General features: G+C 45.4%; 1 protein-coding gene across 8 annotated transcripts in view; it reads right to left on the reverse strand.

Annotated features, from left to right (window-relative positions):
* Positions 1 to 24,166, reverse strand: part of LOC131139972 (A-kinase anchor protein 6-like) — a 99,228-nt gene that overhangs the window by 6,196 nt on the left and 68,866 nt on the right. For all 8 annotated transcript variants that reach the window (XM_058089960.1, XM_058089959.1, XM_058089957.1 and 5 more), the window contains 5 exons: positions 17,708 to 17,854; positions 15,169 to 15,405; positions 6,345 to 6,428; positions 5,776 to 5,934; positions 45 to 2,576 (listed from right to left, as the gene is read on the reverse strand). In XM_058089960.1, the coding sequence (XP_057945943.1) occupies positions 45 to 2,576; positions 5,776 to 5,934; positions 6,345 to 6,428; positions 15,169 to 15,405; positions 17,708 to 17,854 (3,159 nt within the window). The remainder of the gene's footprint in view (positions 1 to 44; positions 2,577 to 5,775; positions 5,935 to 6,344; positions 6,429 to 15,168; positions 15,406 to 17,707; positions 17,855 to 24,166) is intronic.

Consider the following 24,166-nt stretch of genomic DNA (forward strand, 5'->3'; position numbering starts at 1 on the left):
ACGCGATTTGATTATTTTGCATGAATTATTGACGTGTGAGTTACCTTGTCTCTTATCTGGGCTAAAGACGAAGGTCGGCAGTCAAGGTCAGACTTCCCGTCTGGAATGTCGTTGCCCCTCCTGGCCATTTCCAGGATCTCCATGACAAAGTCGTGCACGGCCTCCTTGCTGCCTTGCTGGGGTGAGTCGGGCGAGTCGGGTGAGTCGGGTGAGTCGGGCGAGTCGGGTGAGTGCGAGTTGAGGTGTTGGCAGCAAGAAGAGTAGGAACTTTTCCATTTTTTGCTTGGGAGGCAGGAATCTTTGTCTCGGACCCCGCTGCTGCTCTTTTCCATCACCAGAGAGGAGAACTTGAACTTCTCCTGGATGTTGATGGCCTTCCGTACGCCTGGTCTGCCGTCATGTGATTGGCGGTCCAGGCGTGGCGATGGGGGCGAGGCGGAGCTCTGGCAGGGTAACTCCCCCTTTAGCTGTCCCACCAATGAGGAGGCAGGTGTGAGGAGCTCACAGGACGGAGATGAAGGAAGTTGGTTGGTTGACTCTGTGGGGATGAAGATGTTGGAGAAAGTGTACGTCTCCCTGAGAGGTTCTCCTTTCTTGGTGAAGACACTGGTCTCCTCTCGGAGGAGCTGGTCATCCTGGTCTTTGCCACTCAAAGAGGTGTGCTCGATATTTCCGTTTTCCAGGTCATCCACCAAGTGACTGATGAAGCTCCTTGGAACGTTCCTGAGGTTCTCCTGCACCTCCTGCTGCTCCCTCTCTTCTGCCTTTTGGTGGCTAGAGTTTAGGAGCCGACGTTGCTCTGAGGAGGTGAGGTTACTCCCACACTGAAGTTCATCCTGAAGCCCCTCCTCGGTCTTTGAGGAGGACAAAGAAGAGGTACGAGGAGGTCGGATCCAACCCTGCAGCTCCTTCTTCATGTACTCCATGTAGGAGTCATCCATTGTGTCTTCATCTTCGTCCTCCTCGTTCCCAGATGAGGCAGGTGTCAGCCTCTCCTCTTCCTCCTCCTCGTCTCCATCCCGCACGCCCAGCTCCTCCTCTGTGAGGGTGAGGGTGGAGGAGGACAGGAGGTCACTGTCGTCCTCATCGTCAGTGCAAGTGGAGGTGCAAGACACGTTGACCACCATGCTCAAGCTCAGGGCGTCCGCCTCCTCTCTCTGGCTGCTCCTCTTGCAGCACCTCCTGTAGAAGTTGTGCTTGCTGCTCGCCACCAAGGACTGATCCTGAAGGAGGTTCCTCTGATTGGGGAGCACGGTTAAGTCCTCAGAAGCCAGAGAGGAGTCTTCAGCGCTGCTCAACTCCGTTAGCGAAGCCGAGCTCTCGTTGATGAGGGACGGCGGTGCCTTGCGTGACCTCCGTGGGAGTGCCGCATGTCGGCCTCCGAGAGAAGGAGAAGCTGCGAGTTGACGACGGAGAGGAGAGCTTCTCCGAAGCGTCATGTCCGACACACTACGAGTCATCTTGGCTATCAGAGGACTCTCAATGTTCTCCAGACGCTTCAGGAGGTCAAGTGTTCTCCTGCTCAGCTCTCCTTGAGCTCCTTCACCGATCCTGTGGTCTTCCAGACCACCATGGTCATCATCCCTCATTTGGTCTAGGTCCAGCTCCACAAGGCTGGCGAGACTGGCGCAGGTGTCGGCGTCCGCACTGTGACATGGAGCGAGGCCGCTCTCCAGAGAGGCGCTGCGGTGAAGTACTTCTTTGGACGGGAACAGTTCCAAGCCCAGAGCCAGGAGGGAATCCAGGGAGGAACCCTGAGATAAGACGGGACTAGAAGTCTGGTGTTGGAGAGCAGGGGGCGTATCCGAACCACCGCAGCTCAGGAGAGGCTTGGCTGCATGGCGGTCCGAGTCCGGTGGTCCTCCGTTCACCAGGATCTCAGCTGCTTCCCGTCCTCCAGCCTTGTGGACGGAATCCCCGGCATCTTCGGTTTTTCCTTGGATTCTGCCTCCGATCCGTCGGTCGTCTTCGTGCAGCGTCAGAGTAACATCTTCTTCCTCCTCATCTCCCAGGATGCCACAGTTGGCGGTCAGGGTCTCGGTGTCCCCTCCATCGCTAACAATCCCGCTTTCGCTCTCCGATGGACGACTGCTAGATGACTGGCCGCTGGCCCTGCCCCCCTCCCTCTGAGAGCACCAAGGCCTCTCCCCTCCTCGCTCGCCTGGCATCAGCCCGCCCAGGAGGTCCGGGAGAGACTCCATGGAGGAGAAAGTGGAGTCCTTGCTGAGACTCTTCTGGAAAATATGCTGCTTCCTCTTTGCCGCCTTGGAGAAAGCCTGAGGACTCTGAGGACTGTGAAACTGGACAGTGTGGAGGCTGTAGACCTGGTAGATGGGTTCTTTCTCAGGGGGGAACACTTGGGGTGGGACCTCAGGATTCTGGCTTGTCGGGATGCCATCTGAAGCGGGAAGGTTGTGCGTGAGGTCGGGTTCTGGTACTGCTTGGGATTCTGTGATTGTCATGTCGGTCTCATCCCATTCCCACGAGTCGTCCGGGGCCGCTGCCACCAGGGGGGCCTGGACCGGGCTGGGCTGGTGGATGTCCACAAGCCCCGCTTCCAGGAAGTTCCCGGGGACCTGAGGACAAGACGGTATAAAGGACATTTTTACTCATCTTGAACTTTTTGAGCCTCTCTGCTTGAAGGGCTTGAGTCGGGACTCTGCCGAGTCCGGGTTCTCTTGGAGGTAAAACTAGACACTTTGTGGGCGGAGTCAATGAAGCGGTGATCCTGGCGGTGATGATGACTGTGAAGATGAAGAAATGCCTCCTAAATGTGAGGGTGAAAGATTCCACGGTGGAACAAAGAGATGAATAATTCAGAGTGGAACTGCGAGAGGCGAGAGAGCGCGTACGTAAACACGTAATCAAAAGCCTTCAGAAAGCTGCGGCCCTCTGAAAATGTGCTTAGACGCCGGAAATCTATAATTATACAAATTGCTCCTCATCTCGTTAATATGTGGGGGGTCTGTGTGGGGGGGGTGATATTAGTCATTCATAGCCTATTAATCTCATAAACTAGTTGGCTGTGTGTGTGTGTGATGAATTTGTATGAAATGTGTTTATCCTCTCGCTGCTGATAGAGCATACACTCGCTGGACACAAAGGGGCGGGGCCTCCAGCCGTCTAATCCAATCAAATCCCCCCACAAAGCTTCTGTATTATTTATGTCTGTCATTGATTTCATTTCTGTCGCTTCTAAGCAGTTTAACAGAAAACGCCGACTTCTTTTTTCACGTCGAGCAACGACTTGAAGAAAACTTTCCCCAAGACGAGAACGGCGGATTCGAGGAACCGAGCGGGAATCGAGCATTGAGAGTCTTCGCCATCTTATTGTTTGTGACTTCAATGTTTTTTCCGAGGCCAAACGGAGAAAGTTTTCCCATTAGCTCCCAGGTGACTGCTCCCATTTGTTAGCTTAGCATGCGCTCGGAGCTCCAAGGAGAGCGCAGCTATCTGCTGCAGTCAGGGTGATTAGTCATGGCGCTGCTAGCGAGCGCCCCCCCCCACCTGCTAGCGACGCTGGCGGCGTCTCGGCCGTCAGAAAGCTGCGAGGCGGGCCGGCATCACTGCTTGGTTCCCGACAAGTACACCAGCACGGATGAATCGCCTCCGCGTGCACGCAGGCGCACCTTGGTCTCGACGACGACTAGCTAACGGTGAACAACAACAGCAGACGCTTTTTATACGCAGTCTGTTGGATTTATAAGACTCACCGCGAATACAATTTGTACACAACCATTGGCATTGTTGGGAAAAGTACTTCAAAAAAGTACTTTGTTGTCATTACTAGTTACTTTCCATACGAATAATCGAATTAGTAACAGAATTACTTCTTCATAAATGTAATTAATTACCATGGCCAATGTCCGTGGATTCATCTTGCGTGTGATTAGCGTATTTTCTGGACTATAAGTGGCACTTTTGTTCATGGTTTGGACGGTCCTGCCACTCATACTCCGGAGCGACGGAGCGTTATAGTTTTTTTTACACTGACAGCCAGGAGAGGGCGCTCTGGTTAGCTTGTGTGCCACTAGCTGCTACTCCTATTGCTCACATACCACCAAAAATCTACTTATAAAAGCAACTGAGAAAGACGGAAGACAAAAAGAAAATCATATTCTGCAGATGACAAACCGCAAGTAAATTAGTTATGTTATTTAGTGTTAATATGTTATGTTAACATGCCACCTTTTCACAGACAACTATTTAGCCTGTTGTTCTCCATGTTATTTTATTATAAATACAATATTTATTGTATTATAACATTTATAAAATAATAATTTATTGTATTATAAAATATAAAAAAAATATGAAAAATATATTTATATATTTTTTTTTATTAAATTATATTGTGAAAGCAGGAAGTGAACAAATGTAAGAGTTCGTGATTGTACCAGATGGAGGGGTAGGATACTTTTGGACATGTGGAACTGGGAACTGATTATGGGATGCACTCAATTGGAATCTGATGCATGTTTAAATGAAATAAAACCATTACCATTACCATTACCATTACCATTACCATTACCATTACCATTACCATTACCATTACCATTGTTATTACTACAACTGGCCTTTCAGGATGAAACGTCTTGACTTACAGTCTTTGTACAGTTTGTTTTGTTTTATGTCTTCATTGTGTATTTTTGCCTGGTGTGACTTATCTTCCGCAGCGACTCATAGTCCGGAAAATCAGAATTAGAACTACCGTATTTTCTAGACTATAAGTCGCTCCAGAGTATAAGTCGCACAAGGCCAAAAATGCATAATTAGGTAGAAAAAAACATACATAAGTCGTACTGGAGTATAAGTGGCATTTTTTGCGGGTAATTTATTTTCCAAACAACTTGACCAAAACAGACATTAGGTCCTCTTGGAAGGCAAGTTCTAACGTTAATAAAAGAATAGAGAACAGGCTGAATAGGTGTAAGATATGCTAACACAATGCTTATTCAGCTACACTAAAAATAAACATGAACACAAAAGGTGTCCAGTGTTTATGGAACATAAACACTTTTTTCATGTATAAGTCGCTCTGGAGTATAAGTGGCAGGAACAGCCAACCTATGAAAAAAAGTGTGACTTATAGTCCAGAAAATACGGTAAATAGGTGTCCATGCCACAGGATGTTGAATGGGAACGACATTAAGTGGACATTCCTTAAAGTCAAAGAACAGGATGAATTTGTCACGTTTAAGGTTTTGGCTTAAATACTTAAAATACAATTACAGCTTAAGTAACATTGTTATTTTTAATGTCGGTACCCCCAACGCGTGCTGGTATGGAGGACGGACATCACCTGATGTCAAACAGGTGCAGCCTATTTGGGCACACACACACACACACACACACAAACACACAATAGGAAGGCACCTTCACTTCATCATGGTGCCCAAGTGGTCATTTATAAGCCAAAGCACTCGTGTTGGTCTTCCTCCACACAGGAAGTCAAACGACTCTGCAGCCAGGCGGCGAGGTCACAGCGTCCCGCCTCCCTTATTTGTCATTTCTGCTTGTGTGTGTGTGTATATGTGTGTGTGTGTGTGTGTGTATGTGTGTGTAGACAACAGTCTTAACTGTTTAAAGTCATTTTTTATAGTGTAAATCTCCTTGTCCTGCTCTTGGTGCTTTTCCACTGAATCCCCATGTAGATTGGTGAAGTGTAATAAAGTTTGACATTGAGATAAAGTCTAAAGATATAAAAGCGTCATAAAGTCATTGCCCCCCGCCCCCCAAAAAAAAAAAAAAAAATAGAAACGACAATGGTGTTCTAACCTGCTCTTCTCCCAGCTCCTTCTTCAGTCGGTTCTGCCACTGCAGCGCCTGCATGACGATGGCCTCCCACCTCCTCTCCAGGTTGATTGACAGCAGCTGCAGAGCCTCACGGTGCTGCTCCGCTTCCGGGCCCGCCTCCGCCTCCGCCACAGGGCCCGACTGCACCACGAGGAAACGTTTATGTTAGGGTATCAAGCTAAAACATTGATTCCGTTTTTATCAATAACAACCTAACGGACCCCCACAAAGCACCATTGATGATTTTTTATTGTGATTCCCATTAAAATGATAATCCCACATATTGTATTTTTACACTGTATTTATACCCCAAGTACTGTGGCTATTTTATATACACAAATACCAAAGATCTCCCAGTATTTTAAAAATCCTGGATGCAGATGTTGATCCACTTCACCCCCCAAAATGTATCCAGTTCTTCCATTCTTGAAAATGTCAACAAATCCGTCCGGAAAAGTTATTTTGAACATTCCAAGTAAGTATAAAGTATATAAAGTATCAAATAAATGGTCTCAAGCTGGATGGGGGGGGGGGGGGTCCGGGGTACCAACCTGGTTCTGCTGGAGAAGCTTCTGACAAAGTTTGAGGACCGAAGAGACTCCTCTTCGTCGGGCTCGCACGTCGGAACACAAAGACTGTTGACGTGAGGAGGAGGAAGAAGAAGAGGAAGGTCAGCAGAGAGAAGCCCACCCTGCATGTTATAGTACACGCTACAGTGCTACATGTGCGGCAAATAGTGGGGCAGTTCGCCGGGGGCGGGGGTGTGAGAGGCAGGGAGGACTTGTAAAATTGTCATTGTCAATTGTTAGTGTCGCTGCACGGCGGTCTGGTGGTTAGTGCGCAGACCTCACAGCTAGGAGACCAGGGTCAGAGAGACGTACCAAAGTCTCACTTGGTCTGCAAAGGTTGAGATTCATTTAGATGTACATACATACGTGTGGTTAGCACAGGGGTGGGCAAACTACGGCCCGGGGGCCACATCCGGCCCGCCAAGTGTTTGAATACGGCCCGCCCAATCTTTCCAAAGTATTTAATTTAAACTCAACATACAACCTGGCATCATGGCCTGAGCCAACCTTTTGATGGTTGTATCAATTTCGTTGTTTGACATGGTCTGTTGTTTACAAAGTGCTCCTGAAAAAAGAGACACAAGCACATAATAATAATAAAAATGTAAATAATAATTATTATATTATTATTATAACTATTATGATTATTATATTTATTATATTAATGCTAATTATTATATTAATTATATATAATAATATTGTTATATTTGCATATTTTACATAATAATAATATAATAATTATTATTTTAATTTTATTTTAATTATTATAATATTTTATTATTTTTAAAATATTTAAATATTTAAATATAAAATAATAAATAATAATAGCAGATTGCATGACAATTTTACAGATACATTGATTGTTATATCAATGCGGCCCGCTAGTCAAAAAGTTTGCCCACCCCTGGGTTAGCATGTTGACCACATCGGGAAGACCTGGGTTCGATTCTCTGCTTCCGGGTACTCCGGTTTCCTCCCACATTCCAAAAACATGCTAGGTTAATTAGCCACTCCAAATTGTCCATAGGTATGAATGTGAGTGTGAATGGTTGTTTGTCTATATGTGCCTTGGGATTGGCTGGCGACCAGTCCAGGGTGGACCCCGCCTCTCGCCCGAAGACAGCTGGGATAGGCTCCAGCACCCCCGCGACCCTCGTGAGGAAAAAGCGGTAGAAAATGAATGAATGAATGAATTGTTAGTGTCTGCGTCCCGTTCAGGAAGTTCATGAATGACATCACTAGTTAGCGGAAAAAGAACAACAGCATTCCCATTTTAACACCTGTGGGGCTTTTACTTTGAAATCATGACAAGTCGACCATTATTCATGATGCTTTTTGAAGGACTCTAATTGGAGAATGTTTGGCAACCTCCCCCCCCCCCCCGCCTCCGCAGGAACATGACAGTCAACTTGCTGGTCCTGGATCAGCGGCGTTGCCGCTTAAGACGGAGACCCAGCAGGAAAACAAGCATGCTGTGTGGAAAGGTCAGCGTGTGTGTGTGTGTGTGTGTGTGTGTGTGTGTGTGTGTGTGCGTGTTCACACTACCTGCGCATGGCCGTGCGACACGTGCACGTATGCGACTTTACTCCCCAAACACGAGCACGCTCCAAACTATTTATGCTAATCCCGCCTGCTCGCTGAGGAGCACTTCCTTTACATTTTCTTTACATTTTTCCAATAAATATTAAACACTATGACAATGAAATGGGATTTCTCCCTCTTGCACACACACACACACACACACACACACACATATACACACATATATACACACACACACACTCTGTCTTTCATCTCCTCTCTGGCTGTGTGCAGTTTAGCATATTTGTGGCGGGCCTGCTTGTCTAAACAGGAAATAGGATGCACGACACAGCAGACAGGATCAAGAGGACAAGCCTGCTGTGTGTGTGTGTGTGTGTGTGTTGTGTGTGTTTGCGCGTCATATCGATGTATTCCAAGCAGGAGGTGTGTGTTACGTGAGGTTGAAGACTCTAAACAACAACAAAATCGGCGGCGTGACGCCCGCTCACAGCCGACATCGTGAGAAGAGCACGGAGAGGCAAATTAAAGCGTAAGAAGAATTCTTCATGGAGAAGGAAGACGAGCGGGAAGACATTGTCATGGAGTCAACGAGAAGACATAAGAAATATTGTCTGAATCATCAGTGGCGATCCTCATCATCAGCATCATCATCATCATCAACATCAACACGGTCGGACGTCACCGTATCTTTATTGTTGTTGACTGAGGTCGCTCCAACACGAATAAACTGTAAACATTCACGGACGACTATTCCAATAAAACTAGCATTTATTAGCACATAGCATCGATAGCAATGGCAATAACTGAAACCTACTTCCTCTTTTTGTATTATTATTATTTCATTGTCTTTGTCACAAACTTTGACACAATGCACAAATGGCCGTGTTTTATACACAACACACACAGCTAGCAAGTAGTGCTATCGCTAGCACATATAGCAAAGCGGTAGAGGCGGGGTCCACCCTGGACTGGTGGCCAGCCAATCCCAGGGCACATATAGACAAACAACCATTCACACTCACATTCATTCCTATGGACAATTTGGAGCGGCCAATTAAGCTAGCAATTAAGCTAGCAATTAAGCTAGCATGTTTTTGGATTCGGAGTCCCCGGAGAAAACCCACGCATGCAAACTCTACACAGAGATGGCCGAGGGTGGGATTGAACTCCGGTCTCCTAGCTGTGAGGTATGCACGCTAACCACTCGTCCACCGTGCAACCCCCAAAAAACATGCATGCACATGTCAATTTACCGAGCCCAGAAAAACGATCAAGTTTGTTTTTACTTATCTTGCGGTTAATTGATTTATCGACAGGTGCGACATTTAACAGTAAACGACTTATGGGGCAAAAAGGGTAAGCAGCATTCCTCGGAAAAAGGGTACTCATAATACTGGTCTCTGTTGGTCTTGGGTCAGGATATGTTGTGATACCCTTGGACTTGATTACAAATGGCGGAGCTTTTGCCCTTGGGAAAAACAAAGATGTTCCGGATTTTTTTATTTATTTTTTTGCTAAAGCTAGCATGCTGCTACTGTTTACATCCATGCTCATCTTCGGTCCTGGTAAGCCATGAAGCAGGCTACAAAGCCACTGATTGATTACCTCATGATACCTGGTGCATGTCTCTATGATTGATTCATCAACAGATTAATGGCGGATTCTTCCAAACCGGATATCCGGTCCCATCGTTTTATCGATCACAACCCTACAAGATACCGTCTTTATCTTCACGATGGTCGTGACAGGAAGACAACCGATGTTAATTTCTCCTAATTTCCCCTAACTTTTAATTTCACTTCATTTCAACTTTCCTTTTCTTTGACGCACAGCCATCACAAGAGTCTGGCTCACGTTTGGGAAACAAAATGAAGGGAACAAAGTTAGCGAAAAACGACGTATTTTTCCGCTTACAGTACGTATTCGCCTGCTGCACGCACGTCGTTAGTCCTTGTTCCGTTGTGTCCAGGATGAAGCATTTAAGGAAGTACTTAAGGAAGTACATGGAAAACCAGAACACAAACATTGTAAGACAAGACCCGCTTGTATGATGCTAATACGCGGCCACAAGGTCAAGTCAAGGTGGAGCAGCAGCTCAGGTATCTTAGCGATTGTCTTCCTGGAAGGATGAAGGCATCCCGAGGAAGAGGAATATCTGATTCCCTCTTATTCTTAAATCTCTCCGAAAAAAAAAACAACAAAATCCTCTTAACTCTGCTCTGACTCTTCATCTCTGTAATCTAATTACTTGAGGGGGGGTCATGTGGCAATGTCACTCAAGCATTGGACAAAGAAGAGCAAAGCAAAGGATTTTTGTTCTGTTTCTTCCAAAGAAGACACAACTTTACGCTAGCATGTTTTCATCTACTTTAGCTTAATGACACTCAAACGTCACGTTGTTACTCCAGGAATTTCATCCATCAGATGTTAGTCAAGATGGCCGAAGCCGCCAAGGACAAAAAGAAAGGATTTTGTCAGCTTTCACCGAGGATGCGTCAATCAATTAACATTCATTACAAATCTCTGATGAAGTCCATTTGTTGATGAAGTCCATTAAAGGCACCGCGCCACTCATGAATACCTGACGAGCTCAACGCCGACCGTCCTCATTGTCCTGTCGTCAACACCCTCTTCTGCCCTCCATCTTGTCTTTGCTCTCTGATGCTGGCTCGCAATGGAACACTAGCTTTAGCTGCTTTAGCTGCTTTAGCTGCTTTAGCTGCTTTAGCTTCATGAAGACCGAAGTACAAGTACTCGAGTACAGAATTTCAGTGAAGTAGGGTTCCTTCGTTACAAATATTTTCGCAGTTAGAGCATAGTAAACCTGTTTACAGCCTTCTGATACCGCTTTTAACCCTTGTATTATGTTACGGGTCAGTTTGACCCGTTTCAGTTTTTGTGTTGACCAAAGTACTGTTTATCCTTTCTTTTTCTTCATGAAATTTTGTGACTTTTCCTCATCTAGGGTCATGAACACAAAAACTGAAACGGGTCAAATTGACCCGTAACATAATACAAGGTTAACTAGCATGATTTGTTAACAAATCATGCTAGTTATGCTAGCATGATAACAAATCATGCTAGTTATGCTAGCATCATGCTAGTTATGCTAGCATGATTTGTTATGCTAGCATTAGCATTTGTTATGCTAGTTATGCTAGCATGATAACAAATCATGCTAGTTATGCTAGCATGATTTGTTAACAAATCATGCTAGTTAACCTTGTATTATGTTACGGGTCAATTTGACCCGTTTCAGTTTTTGTGTTCATGACCCTAGATGAGGAAAAGTCACAAAATTTCATGAAGAAAAAGAAAGGATAAACAGTACTTTGGTCAACACAAAAACTGAAACGGGTCAAATTGACCCGTAACATAATACAAGGGTTAAGATGATTAGAGCCCTCCAGACATGAAATAACACCCCTATAGTCCCCTTTACACTCATATATAATATTGTATATTAAATTAGTATAGAAAATAAGAGAAAATAAACCATTGCTTGTGAGTGTTACGATAAATGCGCTCCCTCTGGGACGTGAAAGAGTCACACAGGAAGTGACGTCGGGGGTTCAGAGTTGAGTTTCAGCTTTGGAGTATTGCGCCTGTTGTGAGATGATTCAAACCGGAAATAAAGAGCTGTTGTTCCGGCTGTCTCACCAAACTAACAGTAACATTCCCGACACCAAGTGACTGGTGTAGAATCCTACATTTAATCAGCGTCTTTGAACGCATCATATTTGTATTTTTGTTCAGCTTTTGATGAGTTATAATGAAAAAATGATTATGGAGTTCATCCTTCTACATGCTCATCACCTCATCTACTCGTTTGTTGTCACGTGTGCAGTTTGTTGACAGCCAATCACTGATCATCATTTATGATGTCATCAGTTCCACACGCGTTACGGCCAGGTTAGCCCCTCCCACATCCTTCCTTCAAATACCGATGAAGGATAAACTATTTTGAATATTCCACAACCTTCTCCTCGCCAGATGACCAGCTTCAATTGACCACCATGTTCTCCTATCTGGTGTCATGTGACCCGTTGTCCTCTTTTCGGCCATTTTGTGTCTTTGCACTAAATCAACGTTCTCCTTTCATGTCAGGCGGCGTGGTCTTCCAACGTCTCCTCTTTCTTTCCTCCTCTCCACCTGCTTTGATTCCTCGTCTCGCCTCTTTAGGCTGAGAAAAGTCTTCTTCTGGTCTCGCCGGGGATGAAGATGAAAGTCTGCGTATGCGGACGTGGTTACCGCGGTAACGCCTCATCTGTCGTGCTCGCCTTCAGCCTCGAACGAGAAAAGTAAGCCGAGGTGTTCTTCATCGTGTTCATTCTCACGCGCCTTCTGGAAGCTATGACGCTCATGCGATCATTAGGGAGTCATGTGACTCTTGCTAATTAGCTAGCTTAACCATGACGCTGGACTGTGACGTCACAAAGTGTTGGTGGGGGCGGGGCCGGGCTTGGAAACGGGAAGAAGGAATGATGAAAATAGAAAATCGAGAAGGTCAAAGAGCAGGATTGGTGGGTGGGAGACGGGGGTCTAACGGGAATCAAACAGCGGGGAGGGAGCATTCATCTCCACTCATCCACAGGGGGGAGACCGGCAGACTCACTGATAACACAACAAAAGAAGAAGAAAGACGCTTGTTGATCCGAAGAGCATGAATGCTCATCCTCACGAATGTGTGTGTGACACCTCCACCATGACAAGGCTGCATAGGAAGGAAGGACAGAAGGAAGGAAGGATGGAAGGACAAAATAAAGGAATGAGAAAAGAACCTTTAGCATGTTTTTGGAATGTGGGAGGAAACCGGAGTACCCGGAGAAAACCCACGCATGCACGGGGAGAACATGCAAACTCCACACAGAGATGAGCGAGGGTGGAATCGAACCCTGGTCTCCTAGCTGTGAGGTCTGGGCGCTAACCACTCGCCCACCGTGCAGCCAAGTTTGGAAATTATTTTTAATGTAAAAAAAATTTACATTAAAAACTTTTATCCGCTAATTAAAAATCCTTCATCTTCATCCTGGGGAACCAAATTAGACATCATCATCATCATCATCATCAGCGTCACAGAGACATGCACCCCCCTGGCGTCCACTACAATGACCTTTGACCTCCAGCAATCACGCCAGTAGGTCTCCCTCCCTCCCACACACACACACACACACTATTTGCCATCACCCCCCCCCCCGCTAAAAAGGCAAAGTTGAACCTTCCAGAAAGATCCAGTGTGTGTGTGTGTGTGTGTGTGTGTGTGTGTGTGTGTGTGTGTGCGTGTGTGCGTGTGCGTGTGCGTGTGCGTGACTCTATTAATTTTTGGTGTGTCCGCCACCCAAAGCGTCTGGCCTACAAAGGAGAGTCACAGGAGGCCTCAGGGAAGTTTGGATGATGTGCTATCTTAACACGATGCTAATTCAATTAAGAGGCAGGTTAGCTCAGGAGGAGGGACTTGTGTGTGTGTGTATGTGTGTGTGTGTATGTGTGTGTGTATGTGGATGTGTGTATGTATGGATGTGTGTGTGTGTGGATGAAAAAATACACAAAGGAAAGAGGAGAGGATAGAAAGTGGTAGGTAGCTAGGTAGGTAGCTAGGTAGGTAGGTAGGTAGGTAGGTAGGTAGGTAGGTAGCTAGGTAGCTAGGTAGCTAGGTAGGTAGATAGCTAGGTAGGTAGGTAGGTAGGTAGGTACGTAGGTACGTAGCTAGGTAGGTACGTAGCTAGGTAGGTAGGTAGGTAGCTAGGTAGGTAGCTAGGTCGTAGGTAGGTAGCTAGGTAGCTAGATAGGTAGGTAGCTAGGTAGGTAGGTACGTAGGTAGCTAGGTAGGTAGCTAGGTCGTAGGTAGGTAGCTAGATAGGTAGCTAGGTAGGGAGCTAGGTAGGTAGCTAGGTAGGTAGGTCGGTAGGTAGGTAGCTAGGTAGGTAGCTAGGTAGGTGGGTAGCTAGGTAGCTGGGTTGGTAGGTAGGTAGCTAGGTAGCTAGGTAGCTAGGTAGCTAGGTAGGTAGCTAGGTCAGTAGGTAGGTAGGTAGCTAGGTAGGTAGCTAGGTAGCTAGGTAGGTAGCTAGGTCGTAGGTAGGTAGGTAGGTAGGTAGGTAGGTAGGTAGGTAGCTAGGTAGGTAGGTAGGTAGCTAGCTAGGTAGGTAGGTAGGTAGGTAGGTAGGTATCTAGGTAGCTAGGTAGGTCGGTAGGTAGGTAGGTAGGTAGGTAGGTAGGTAAGTAGCTAGGTAGGTAGCTAGGTAGCTAGGTAGGTAGCTAGCTAGGTAGGTAGGTAGGTAGGTAGCTAGGTAGCTAGGTAAGTAGCTAGGTAGGTAGCTAGGTAGGTAGGTGGGTAGGTAGGTAGGTAGGTAGCTCGGTAGCTAGGTCGGTAGGTAGCTAGGTAGGTAGCTAGGTAGCTAGGTCGGTAGGTAGCTAGGTAGGTAACTAGGTAGGTACGTAGAGGCCCAGTTGACGAGACCAGGTCACGGGGTTCCAAGACGCCATGCTGTATAATAGTTTGCAATCAAACCCTTTCACGAGTTCACGCCATCACAGGAAGACCCGACAAACGACAGCAGACTCCCGCTTCCCCTCGCTTTCCTAAATGGCCGCCATCAATACTTGACAATCTCTGGCGGCTCACAGATCCTTTCCGCCTGCGATCGATGGCATCCCGCTATGAGCCGTGACGAGGATCGAATGCAAAAACAGAATGACACATGTCATGTGACATGTGTCATGTGACCACGCCCCTTCTCAGGTTTGTGTGTTTTCATCCTTCTTTATTTGTCTGCATGTATGTGAGCCTCATTTGCATACATTTACATTACAGCGAGTGTGTGTTGCTAAGCTAATCAGACGATGCTAGCTGTTCACTGTGTGCTGATTAATATCCTGTTAGCTTCCCGTGGCGTCGGTTCCTCCATACATCCTTTGCCCTCATTAAGATCATGGCTGCCATACTCAGCACGCTGGATTTTATTTTGATTGGATGAAGCTTTGGCAAAAGTTTGTTTGTCTTCTGGAACTTAGCTGGGTGTACAAAGTACGGCCCAGGGAGCATTTTAGGTCCATTTATGAATGTAATCGGCCCACGGCCTCGACATCAGCACTTTCACGTCCTCTGATTGGTTCATCCGATGGTGGCTACGTATCTTGGTTAAAGTACTATGTACTGGTGCAGTGATACTGCATGTAGTATCTACTGGCTCTCACGGTGTCCGGCCCCCCGAAGCCCCGGGTTCCAGGTATTTGTTCCTCCAACATGCGGAGAGGCCACACCTACCTTGAAGCTGGCCAGCTGGGCTGAGGCTTCGCTGTCCCGGCGGAGGCAGGAGTTGAAAATGAGGATCTCGGTGTGTCGTAGCCACGCCTTCAGCTCCTTGATGCGGGCCTGCAGCTGCTCCAACATGGCGGTGCTGAGCGGCGAGAGAAGGGTCTCTGCTGACGCCGGCCGGGGGCGCACCTTGGCGGGGGAGCAGCTGATGATCTGCGTGGACCCTGAGTGGCCAGCCAGGATGTTCTGGAAAAAGGAAGACACGTGTCCAATGGATCCATGTCTGATCTGGATTACATTTTAGCACGGTGGATCCTTTTTGAGGCGTCAGACGGTTTGCCAGAACCTCTAGTCTGGGTCTAGTCTAGGTTCCATGGCCTCGCCGAACACCTCCCACATCCGCGTTTTTGCTTTGACCACTGTCGAAGCCGAGTGTCGCTTGACCCGACAGTACTTGTCAGCTGCTTCAGGAGACCCGCAAGCCATCCATGCTCCATCGGACCCCTAGTTCAGCCCTAGTTCAGCCCTACTTCAGACCTAGTTCAGCCCTAGTTCAGCCCTAGTTCAGCCCTACTTCAGACCTAGTTCAGCACTAGTTCAGCCCTAGTTCAGACCTACTTCAGACCTAGTTCAGCCCTAGTTCAGCCCCAGTTCAGCCCCAGTTCAGCCACAGTTCAGCCCTACTTCAGCCCTACTTCAGCCCTAGTTCAGCCCTACTTCAGACCTAGTTCAGCACTAGTTCAGACCTAGTTCAGCACTAGTTCAGCCCTAGTTCAGCCCTAGTTCAGACCTAGTTCAGCCCTACTTCAGACCTAGTTCAGCCCTAGTTCAGCCCTAGTTCAGCACTAGTTAGTCATTATGTCTTAATCCTGTTATTATGGTCTAATAATAAAATAAAATAAAATAAAATAAAATAAAATAAAATAAAATAAAATAAAATAAAATAAAATAAAATAAAATAAAATAAAATAAAATAAAATAAAATAAAATAAAATAAAATAATTCATTTAAATAAATAAAATAATTCATTTAAATAAATAAAATAATTCATTCATTCATTTTCTACCTCTTATCCTCACAAGGGTCGCGGGGGTGCTGGAGCCTATCCCAGCTGTCTTGGGGCGAGAGGCGGGGTCCACCCTGGACTGGTGGCCAGCCAATCACAGGGCACATATAGACAAACAACCATTCACACTCACATTCATACCTATGGACAATTTGGAGTGGCTAATTAACCTAGCATGTTTTTGGAATGTGGGAGGAAACCGGAGTACCCGGAGAAAACCCACGCATGCACGGGGAGAACATGCAAACTCCACACAGAGATGGCAGATGGTGGAATCGAACTCCCGGCCTATGCGCTAACCACTCATCCACATCTCTTTGACAGTCTCCGACAGTCTCTTCACTAGATTTGTCGCTAGTTGCTTCTTTGACAAAGAGTATCTAGACGGGTCCCGAAATGTCGACACCACGTTGCTATGTTGGCAATACTGATCCCTCCTGCTACATCTTCTTATTCTCTGGCTAACCGGGTGTGTTATAACGAGGGTGGAATTGAACTCGGGTCTCCTACCTGTGAGGTCAGCCCGCTAACCACTCGACCGCCATGCAGCCCAATAACAATAATAATAATAATTATTATATTAATAATAATAAAATCATAGCAATAAAAAATAAATAAATCGAGACTGTGTTGAGACTGTGGTCAGTTAGCTTTTTGTTTGTTCTGATATTAGAATGGCCTTTGCCGTCAGGAAAACGAGGAAAGGCTGGCGTTTGTACTTTTCACGGCACTTTGAAAGAGTTAGCCACATTAGCATACATAAACGCCCCCGTTACTCTCTGCCAGGTGAAGGCTCAAAGGTCTTGAAGATGAAAGTTATTTGAGTTGTGTTTGTTGTGGCTGACAATGGCAAGCGTTGAAAGGTCAGCGTGACCTCATGAGGCGAGCGTAGGTGAGGACGTAAAGGTGATTGTCGCTTCCACACTTTGTTGATTAATTCGGGCGCGTGCAGCGGCGAGGCGACAGCTGGCGGTGCCTCATCAGGACGATGAAAGGCGACGACGTGACTTTGTTCCGGGGAAGAAACAAAAACCCTTCTCCTGTCGACCGAGTTCGCCGCCGCCGACGCCGACGCCATCTGCGAGCGTCTCATCTCCTCGCCGCCCCTGATCGCAGTGGCAACGTTAGCGGAAGCGTGCGAGCGCGCTCTGACATATGTAAGCGCCCCTTTCCAACAGATTCCATCTCGGAAATTGAACGACGGCAGCAGATGAGGCGTCGCTCTTCCGCCGCAGTAAGCAGGCTGTGATTAAACTTCATGTTTGGACCGCCGCCCGCGCCCGTCGCCCGTCGCCAGGGGACAAAGTGGCGGGAAGCAATCACATGCCGAGGATATTTGATGCTAAAGTGGACCTGAGGAACTCAGAATTCCACCTCTATGGATGCTCTCGGTCCGCGTCTTTGCTAATCCAAGTCTGACATCATCAAATGGAGGAGTGCTTTTATTGTGTGTGTTTGTGTGTGTGTGTGTGTGTGTGTTACCTCCAGCTGTGTCCATGTGTGTGTCAGGTTGTGGATCTGATGGTGGAAGTTTGAGGGCAGTTCCGTCCCGCTCCTCTTCAGAGACTCCGCTCGGCCCAGCAGGCTGGTCTTCCTGTTCTCCATCGCCATCAGCTCAGCGTGGCTGCTCTGCACGCACACACACACACACACACACACGTCATGACACACTGACACACTCATGTACAGTCACACATAAATATGGGCTAATAACTGTAAAAGCAATATTCACTGGCTAAATGTACTGCAAAAAAGGCCAGTAAGGATAATTCATAATGCCGCCTCCAGAGAACATACTAACTCCTTTCTAAAATTACAAATACTTCAACTTGCTGATATAGTTCATCTTCAAACAGCTAAAATAATGCATAAGGCTAAAAATAACCAATTAGCTAAAAATGTCATCCAATACTTCTCACATATGGTACCCATTATGTCATCGTATTCTTCAGTATGAGAAAAAAATAAAAGAAAATAAATAAAAAATAATAAAATAAAAAATTTATAAATATAAAAAAAATTAAGTTTGATAAAAATAAGTTTTATATTATATTATATTATATTATATTATATTATATTATATTATATTATATTATATTATATTATATTATATTATATTATATTATATTATATTATATTATATTATATTATATTATATTATATTATATTAGGAAAGCAGGAAGTGAACAAATGTAACAGTTAGTGATTGTAAAAGTACCAGATGGAGGGGTAGGATTTAATAAGCTTTGCTTCTTCCTACTCCTTTTGGACATGTGGAACTGGGAACTGATTATGGGATGCACTCAATTGGAATCTGATGCATGTTCAAATGAAATTAAACCATTACCATTACCATTACCATTACCATTACCATTACCATTACCTTTCTCTCTGTGTTGTAGGAATACTCCTTAGAGCTCATCGGGTACTAAGTATTGGCTACCATGGAACCAATGATAGCTTACATTCAGGTTGGGAATACTTCATCAGTACACTTCAAGTATACTATGTACAAATTATGAAAGTATAGTACAGTCGAATATCCACGACTGTCGTTGCGTTTTGAGTACAACATCCGGGTACTGACCAAGGACGCATTTCCGTACTCGACAGACTAAGTATAAGTACACGAGTGCAACAATTGAAAGTACAAGAGCCTTAAAAGACATCCTCAAGAGCATCAAGTTCGTGTTTCCGCTCGCTTCTACTTCCTGCGTGATGTCTGAGAAGCGCTGCGGAGGCGGAAGCTATTTTGGAATCAGAAGGTAAACAAGGTTTACTTTTAAACCAACAGCAGCGACAAAATGACCAAGAATCGTCTTCGTCTTTCGTCAATCACTTCCTTCATCTTTATTTTCTTCACCGTCACGCTTGCTCGTCCTCGTCTGCGTTGTTAGTGCAACTCTTCATCTTTTTAGCGCCTCTTCCCTCCTCCTCGCTCCTCTTTTCATTTTCTGCATCGATAGCTGCTTGATTCTACTCTTCCTCGTCCTTCATCATTACCGCCGCCGCCATTTGAATATTTAAATGTCTCCGACGGCGCACGCACGCCCGTGTTTCTGCTCACGCTGACATCAGAGCGGCGGTGGCGGCGGCGGCCATTTCTCAATGTCGTGGATCCTGATGGAGATGCTATCTTCTGCGGCCCGGCCACCATCCATCCCCTTCACTTAGGAAGGAGGCGGAGCAAGGAGCTAAACGTGTGGACCAACAGCCAGGAAGTGCTAAGATTTATTTGCTGATGGCCAATGTTGATCGAAAGTCGGAGGAAGGACGTTTATCCCTCACTTGTTTGCTTGGAGGAAGCCATTGAAGAGGAAGAGGAGGGAGGAAGAAGGCGGACATTAAAATGCATGAGATCCAAACTTGGAGATAAATGCTGATCTTGGAGAAATGGGGGTGAGAGGCGGAGGTGCACGGATGGCTAGTTGCGATGTATTCACGCCTGGGGACGATCGCCATGCAAGGATGGACGAAGATGTGAAGGCCCGAGGACGGAGGAGAAGGAGGAGGAACGCACACTTCCCCACTTCCTGGTGGAAGAACGTTCCAGACTCTGTGGCGGTGTCTCAAACGGAATCCCGGATAGGCTCCATCTTATCCGTCACTCTAACGAGAATCACAATTCCAAACAATTATTTGAACCCCCGAGAACACTTCAAATTTAAATTTTAGGGGGGTTGAAAGTCAGCCAATGAGCTTTCAAGAGGTCTCACGGTCATGTGACGTTTCCCCCCTTGTGTTCTCCTGTTTGGAGTCTGAAAAAGCCAACCTACTAGGACCCTTGGGGGCCATTTTGGACGTAATACACCCCCATTATAAATGCATGTTGTTTTGATTTGCAATAGTCTTGATGTTTTTTTCTCAGTTGTCCACAAAAACACCGGAGGTATTCCGGTACCTCGACTCCGGATCCTCTACTTCAATCTCTACTTCAATCTCTACTTCAATCTCTAGTTGGCTCGCACCAGCAATGAAGTTTACTTGGTCACGCACGGCCGGTTACCATGGCTACCACCGTCCTGTGAGTCCCACCATGGAGACAGAAGTACTTTTTCATGTTGGAATCAAATACAATTAAAAGTTGCTTGGCATCTGGACGAGAGTCATCCGACGTGTTATGCGACTAATTGAAACAAATGAGTCGCCACTTAGCTTCCATATGCCGGAGAGCACACGTGTCACCGTGCTGCCGCCCGAAAAACACTCCTAAGGCACGAACCGTGCTGCCGCCCCAAAAAACCACTCCTAAGGTACAAACCGTGCTGCCGCCCAAAAATGACTCCTAAGGTACAAATGATGCTGGTCTACACTGAAGACGTTAGGACATCTTGGAAAGATGAAGTGATGACAACAAAGCTAACACATACTTTCTTCCTTTCTACCCAAACACACAGGGAGGAGGGAGGAAATGGGGGGGGGGGGGGGGTGAGTGCAATGATAGGATGAGGATGAGGATGTTGGCAAGTATGGGGGACAAGCACTTCCAGTAGAATATCTTGTAAATATTCATGAGCGCAGGCTGACACCACAGCAGAAAGCAGTCACACATGAAAAACATTTCATTTACTTCCTCATTCGGGATAAGAACTTGGGGATGAGACACTTTGGATTGGACGAGCTGGACACTTTAGATGGGACATGTTGGACGAGACACTTTACATGGGACATGTTGAACAAGACATTTTAGATGGGACATGTTGGATGAGACATTTTAGATGGGACATGTTGGACGAGACACTTTAGATGGGACATGTTGGATGAGACACTTTAAATGGGACGTGTTGGATGAGAGACTTTATATGGGACATGTCGGATGAGACACTTTATATGTGACATGTTGGACGAGACACTTTACATGGGACATGTTGGACGAGACAGTTTACATGGGACATGTTGGATGAGACACTTTACATGGGACATGTTGGATGAGACACTTTAGATGGGACATGTTGGACAAGACACTTTATATGGGACATGTTGGATGAGACACTTTAGATGGGACATGTTGGATGAGACATTTTGGATGAGACGTGTTGGATGAGACATTTTGGATGAGACATTTTGGATGAGACACTATATGAGACATGTTGGATGAGACATTTTGGATGAGACACTCTATGTGAGGCATGTTGGATGAAACACTTTAAATGAGACATGTTGGCTGAGACGTGTTGGATGAGACACTTTATACGAGACGTGTTGGATGAAACATTTTGGATGAGACGTGTTGGATGAGACACTTTATATGAGTCGTGTTGGATGAGACACTTGATATGAGAAATGTTGGATGAGACACTTGATATGAGAAATGTTGGTTGAGACACTTGATATGAGAAATTTTGGATGAGACACTTGATATGAGAAATTTTGGATGAGACACTTTATATGAGAAATTTTGGATGAGACACTTTATATGAGAAATATTGGATGAGACTTTATATGAGGCGTGTTGGATGAGACACTTGATATGAGACATGTTGGATGAAACACTTTATATGAGAAATTTTGGATGAGACACTTTATATGAGAAATATTGGATGAGACTTTATATGAGGCGTGTTGGATGAGACACTTGATATGAGACATGTTGGATGAAACACTTTATATGAGAAATGTTGGATGAGACACTTTATATGAGAAATGTTGGATGAGACACTTTATATGAGAAATGTTGGATGAGACACTTTAGATGAGAAATGTTGGATGAGACACTTTAGATGAGAAATGTTGGATGAGACACTTTAGATGAGAAATGTTGGATGAGACACTTTAGATGAGAAATGTTGGATGAGACACTTTAGATGAGAAATGTTGGATGAGACACTTTATATGAGAAATGTTGGATGAGACACTTTATATGAGACATGTTGGATGAGACACTTTATATGAGAAATATTGGATGAGACTTTATATGAGGCGTGTTGGATGAGACACTTGATATGAGACATGTTGGATGAAACACTTTATATGAGAAATGTTGGATGAGACACTTTAGATGAGAAATGTTGGATGAGACACTTTAGATGAGAAATGTTGGATGAGACACTTTAGATGAGAAATGTTGGATGAGACACTTTAGATGAGAAATGTTGGATGAGACACTTTATATGAGAAATGTTGGATGAGACACTTTAGATGAGAAATGTTGGATGAGACACTTTAGATGAGAAATGTTGGATGAGACACTTTATATGAGAAACGTTGGATGAGACACTTGATATGAGACATGTTGGATGAGACACTTGATATGAGACATGTTGGATGAGACACTTGATATGAGACATGTTGGATGAGTCAATCCAAATGAAAAGTGTTGAATGAGATAGTTGATATGAGACACTATGTAAATGAGACATGCCGTATGAGAGTTTTTTGATGAGGAATTGATGCTGTATGCTAGCTATGCTGGACTCCCAGGCAGCAACAGAGCTAGCTAGTAGCCACCTGGATGTTAGCGGTGTTCAATAGAAGACATTGACCCAATATTTATGCCTACATCCTGGTTCTTTCCATTTTACAACCACACAAACGCATCACAATTTAAAGAGAATTTTATCGTCAGTGGGAATGTCGGAAGACAGAAGCAATTTCCGGAAGTCTTCCTCACAAACCAAAAGAGTTAGCAGTTCTGCCGTACTGTAAACAAAATGAACCGATGCCATACCGTTACTACTACTACTACTACTACTACTACTACTACTACTACTACACAGTATGGTGTGTGTGTGTGTATATGTGTGTATATTGTGTATGTGTGTGTGTGCTAGGAGAGTGTGTGAGAGGAAAAAAGGGAACATTAGGGCACATTTTATTCCTTCTCTTCTCCCTGCCCCCTCTCGTGTGTGTGTGTGTGTGTGTGTGTGTGTGTGTGCGTGTGTGTTGTGTGTGTGCGTGAATGTCTCCGGTGGAGATGGATGTCCCACTGGCTGTGAAAGAACAGGAAGTGGCACACTGACACTCCATTTATCCCCTCACACACACTCCAGCTTGTGTGTGTGTGTGTGTGTGTGTGTGTGTGTGTGTGTGTGTGTGTGTGTTAAATAGATGAGTTTGTACACACCAGTCAAAGTGTTTGACATTGTTGACCTTCAGGCCTCTCAAGGACACGATGAGGGACGGTGGCTGATGTTGTGTTCAAAGCTACAATGACGTTCTCATTTAGTCTATCACAGTGTGTACAACTACAGTATACACCAACTACTGCATAGTAGTCGTGTGTACAGTATATAGAGTACATATAGTGTATACTGTACATACAGATTGAGTATGAGGTCGTACGAAGCGCTTGAAGGCATCCCAGAGGTTTGGGAGTTTGTGTTGAGCGAATGAAAGCGGTCCGTTTGGACAAGAAGGAAAAGCAAAGAGACGTTCCCTACGAGGCGCCCACAAAAGAGCCGGGAACACGTTTTAATTGTTGCCATGGAGACCACATGAATGAGCCATTTGACTGGCCGCTAAAGACGTCTCGCCATTCACCGCATCACGTGTGTGTGTGTGTGTGTGTGTGTGTGTGTGTGTGTGAGTATAAAAGCTCATCAATCAGCATAGAAAGACAAACACTGGAATGTTTACATGGACAACCTACAGCGTACAACATTCCCATGACGCCATCTTTGTTGACGTCTACCATCCAGCATGCTGTGCTGTGATTGGAGCGTTTGCGGCTGTTGGTGCCAGCCGACCTTTGAGAACCAAAGAACCATGGGAAATTTATCCCTGAGAAAAAGGCCAAATTAAGCCAAAAGACGAGTTACGCAACTTCTAGCTAAATATGACTTTATTTATTCTTCTGTGTCTTTATTATCTCACCATGAGACATGTTGGATGAGATGTGTTGGATGAGACATTTTGGATGAGAGACTTTATATGAGACATGTTGGATGAGACACTTTATATGAGACATGTTGGATGAGACACTTTATATGAGACATGTTGGAT

This window comes from Doryrhamphus excisus, chromosome 13, assembly GCF_030265055.1.
Source record: "Doryrhamphus excisus isolate RoL2022-K1 chromosome 13, RoL_Dexc_1.0, whole genome shotgun sequence".
Taxonomy (NCBI): domain Eukaryota; kingdom Metazoa; phylum Chordata; class Actinopteri; order Syngnathiformes; family Syngnathidae; genus Doryrhamphus; species Doryrhamphus excisus.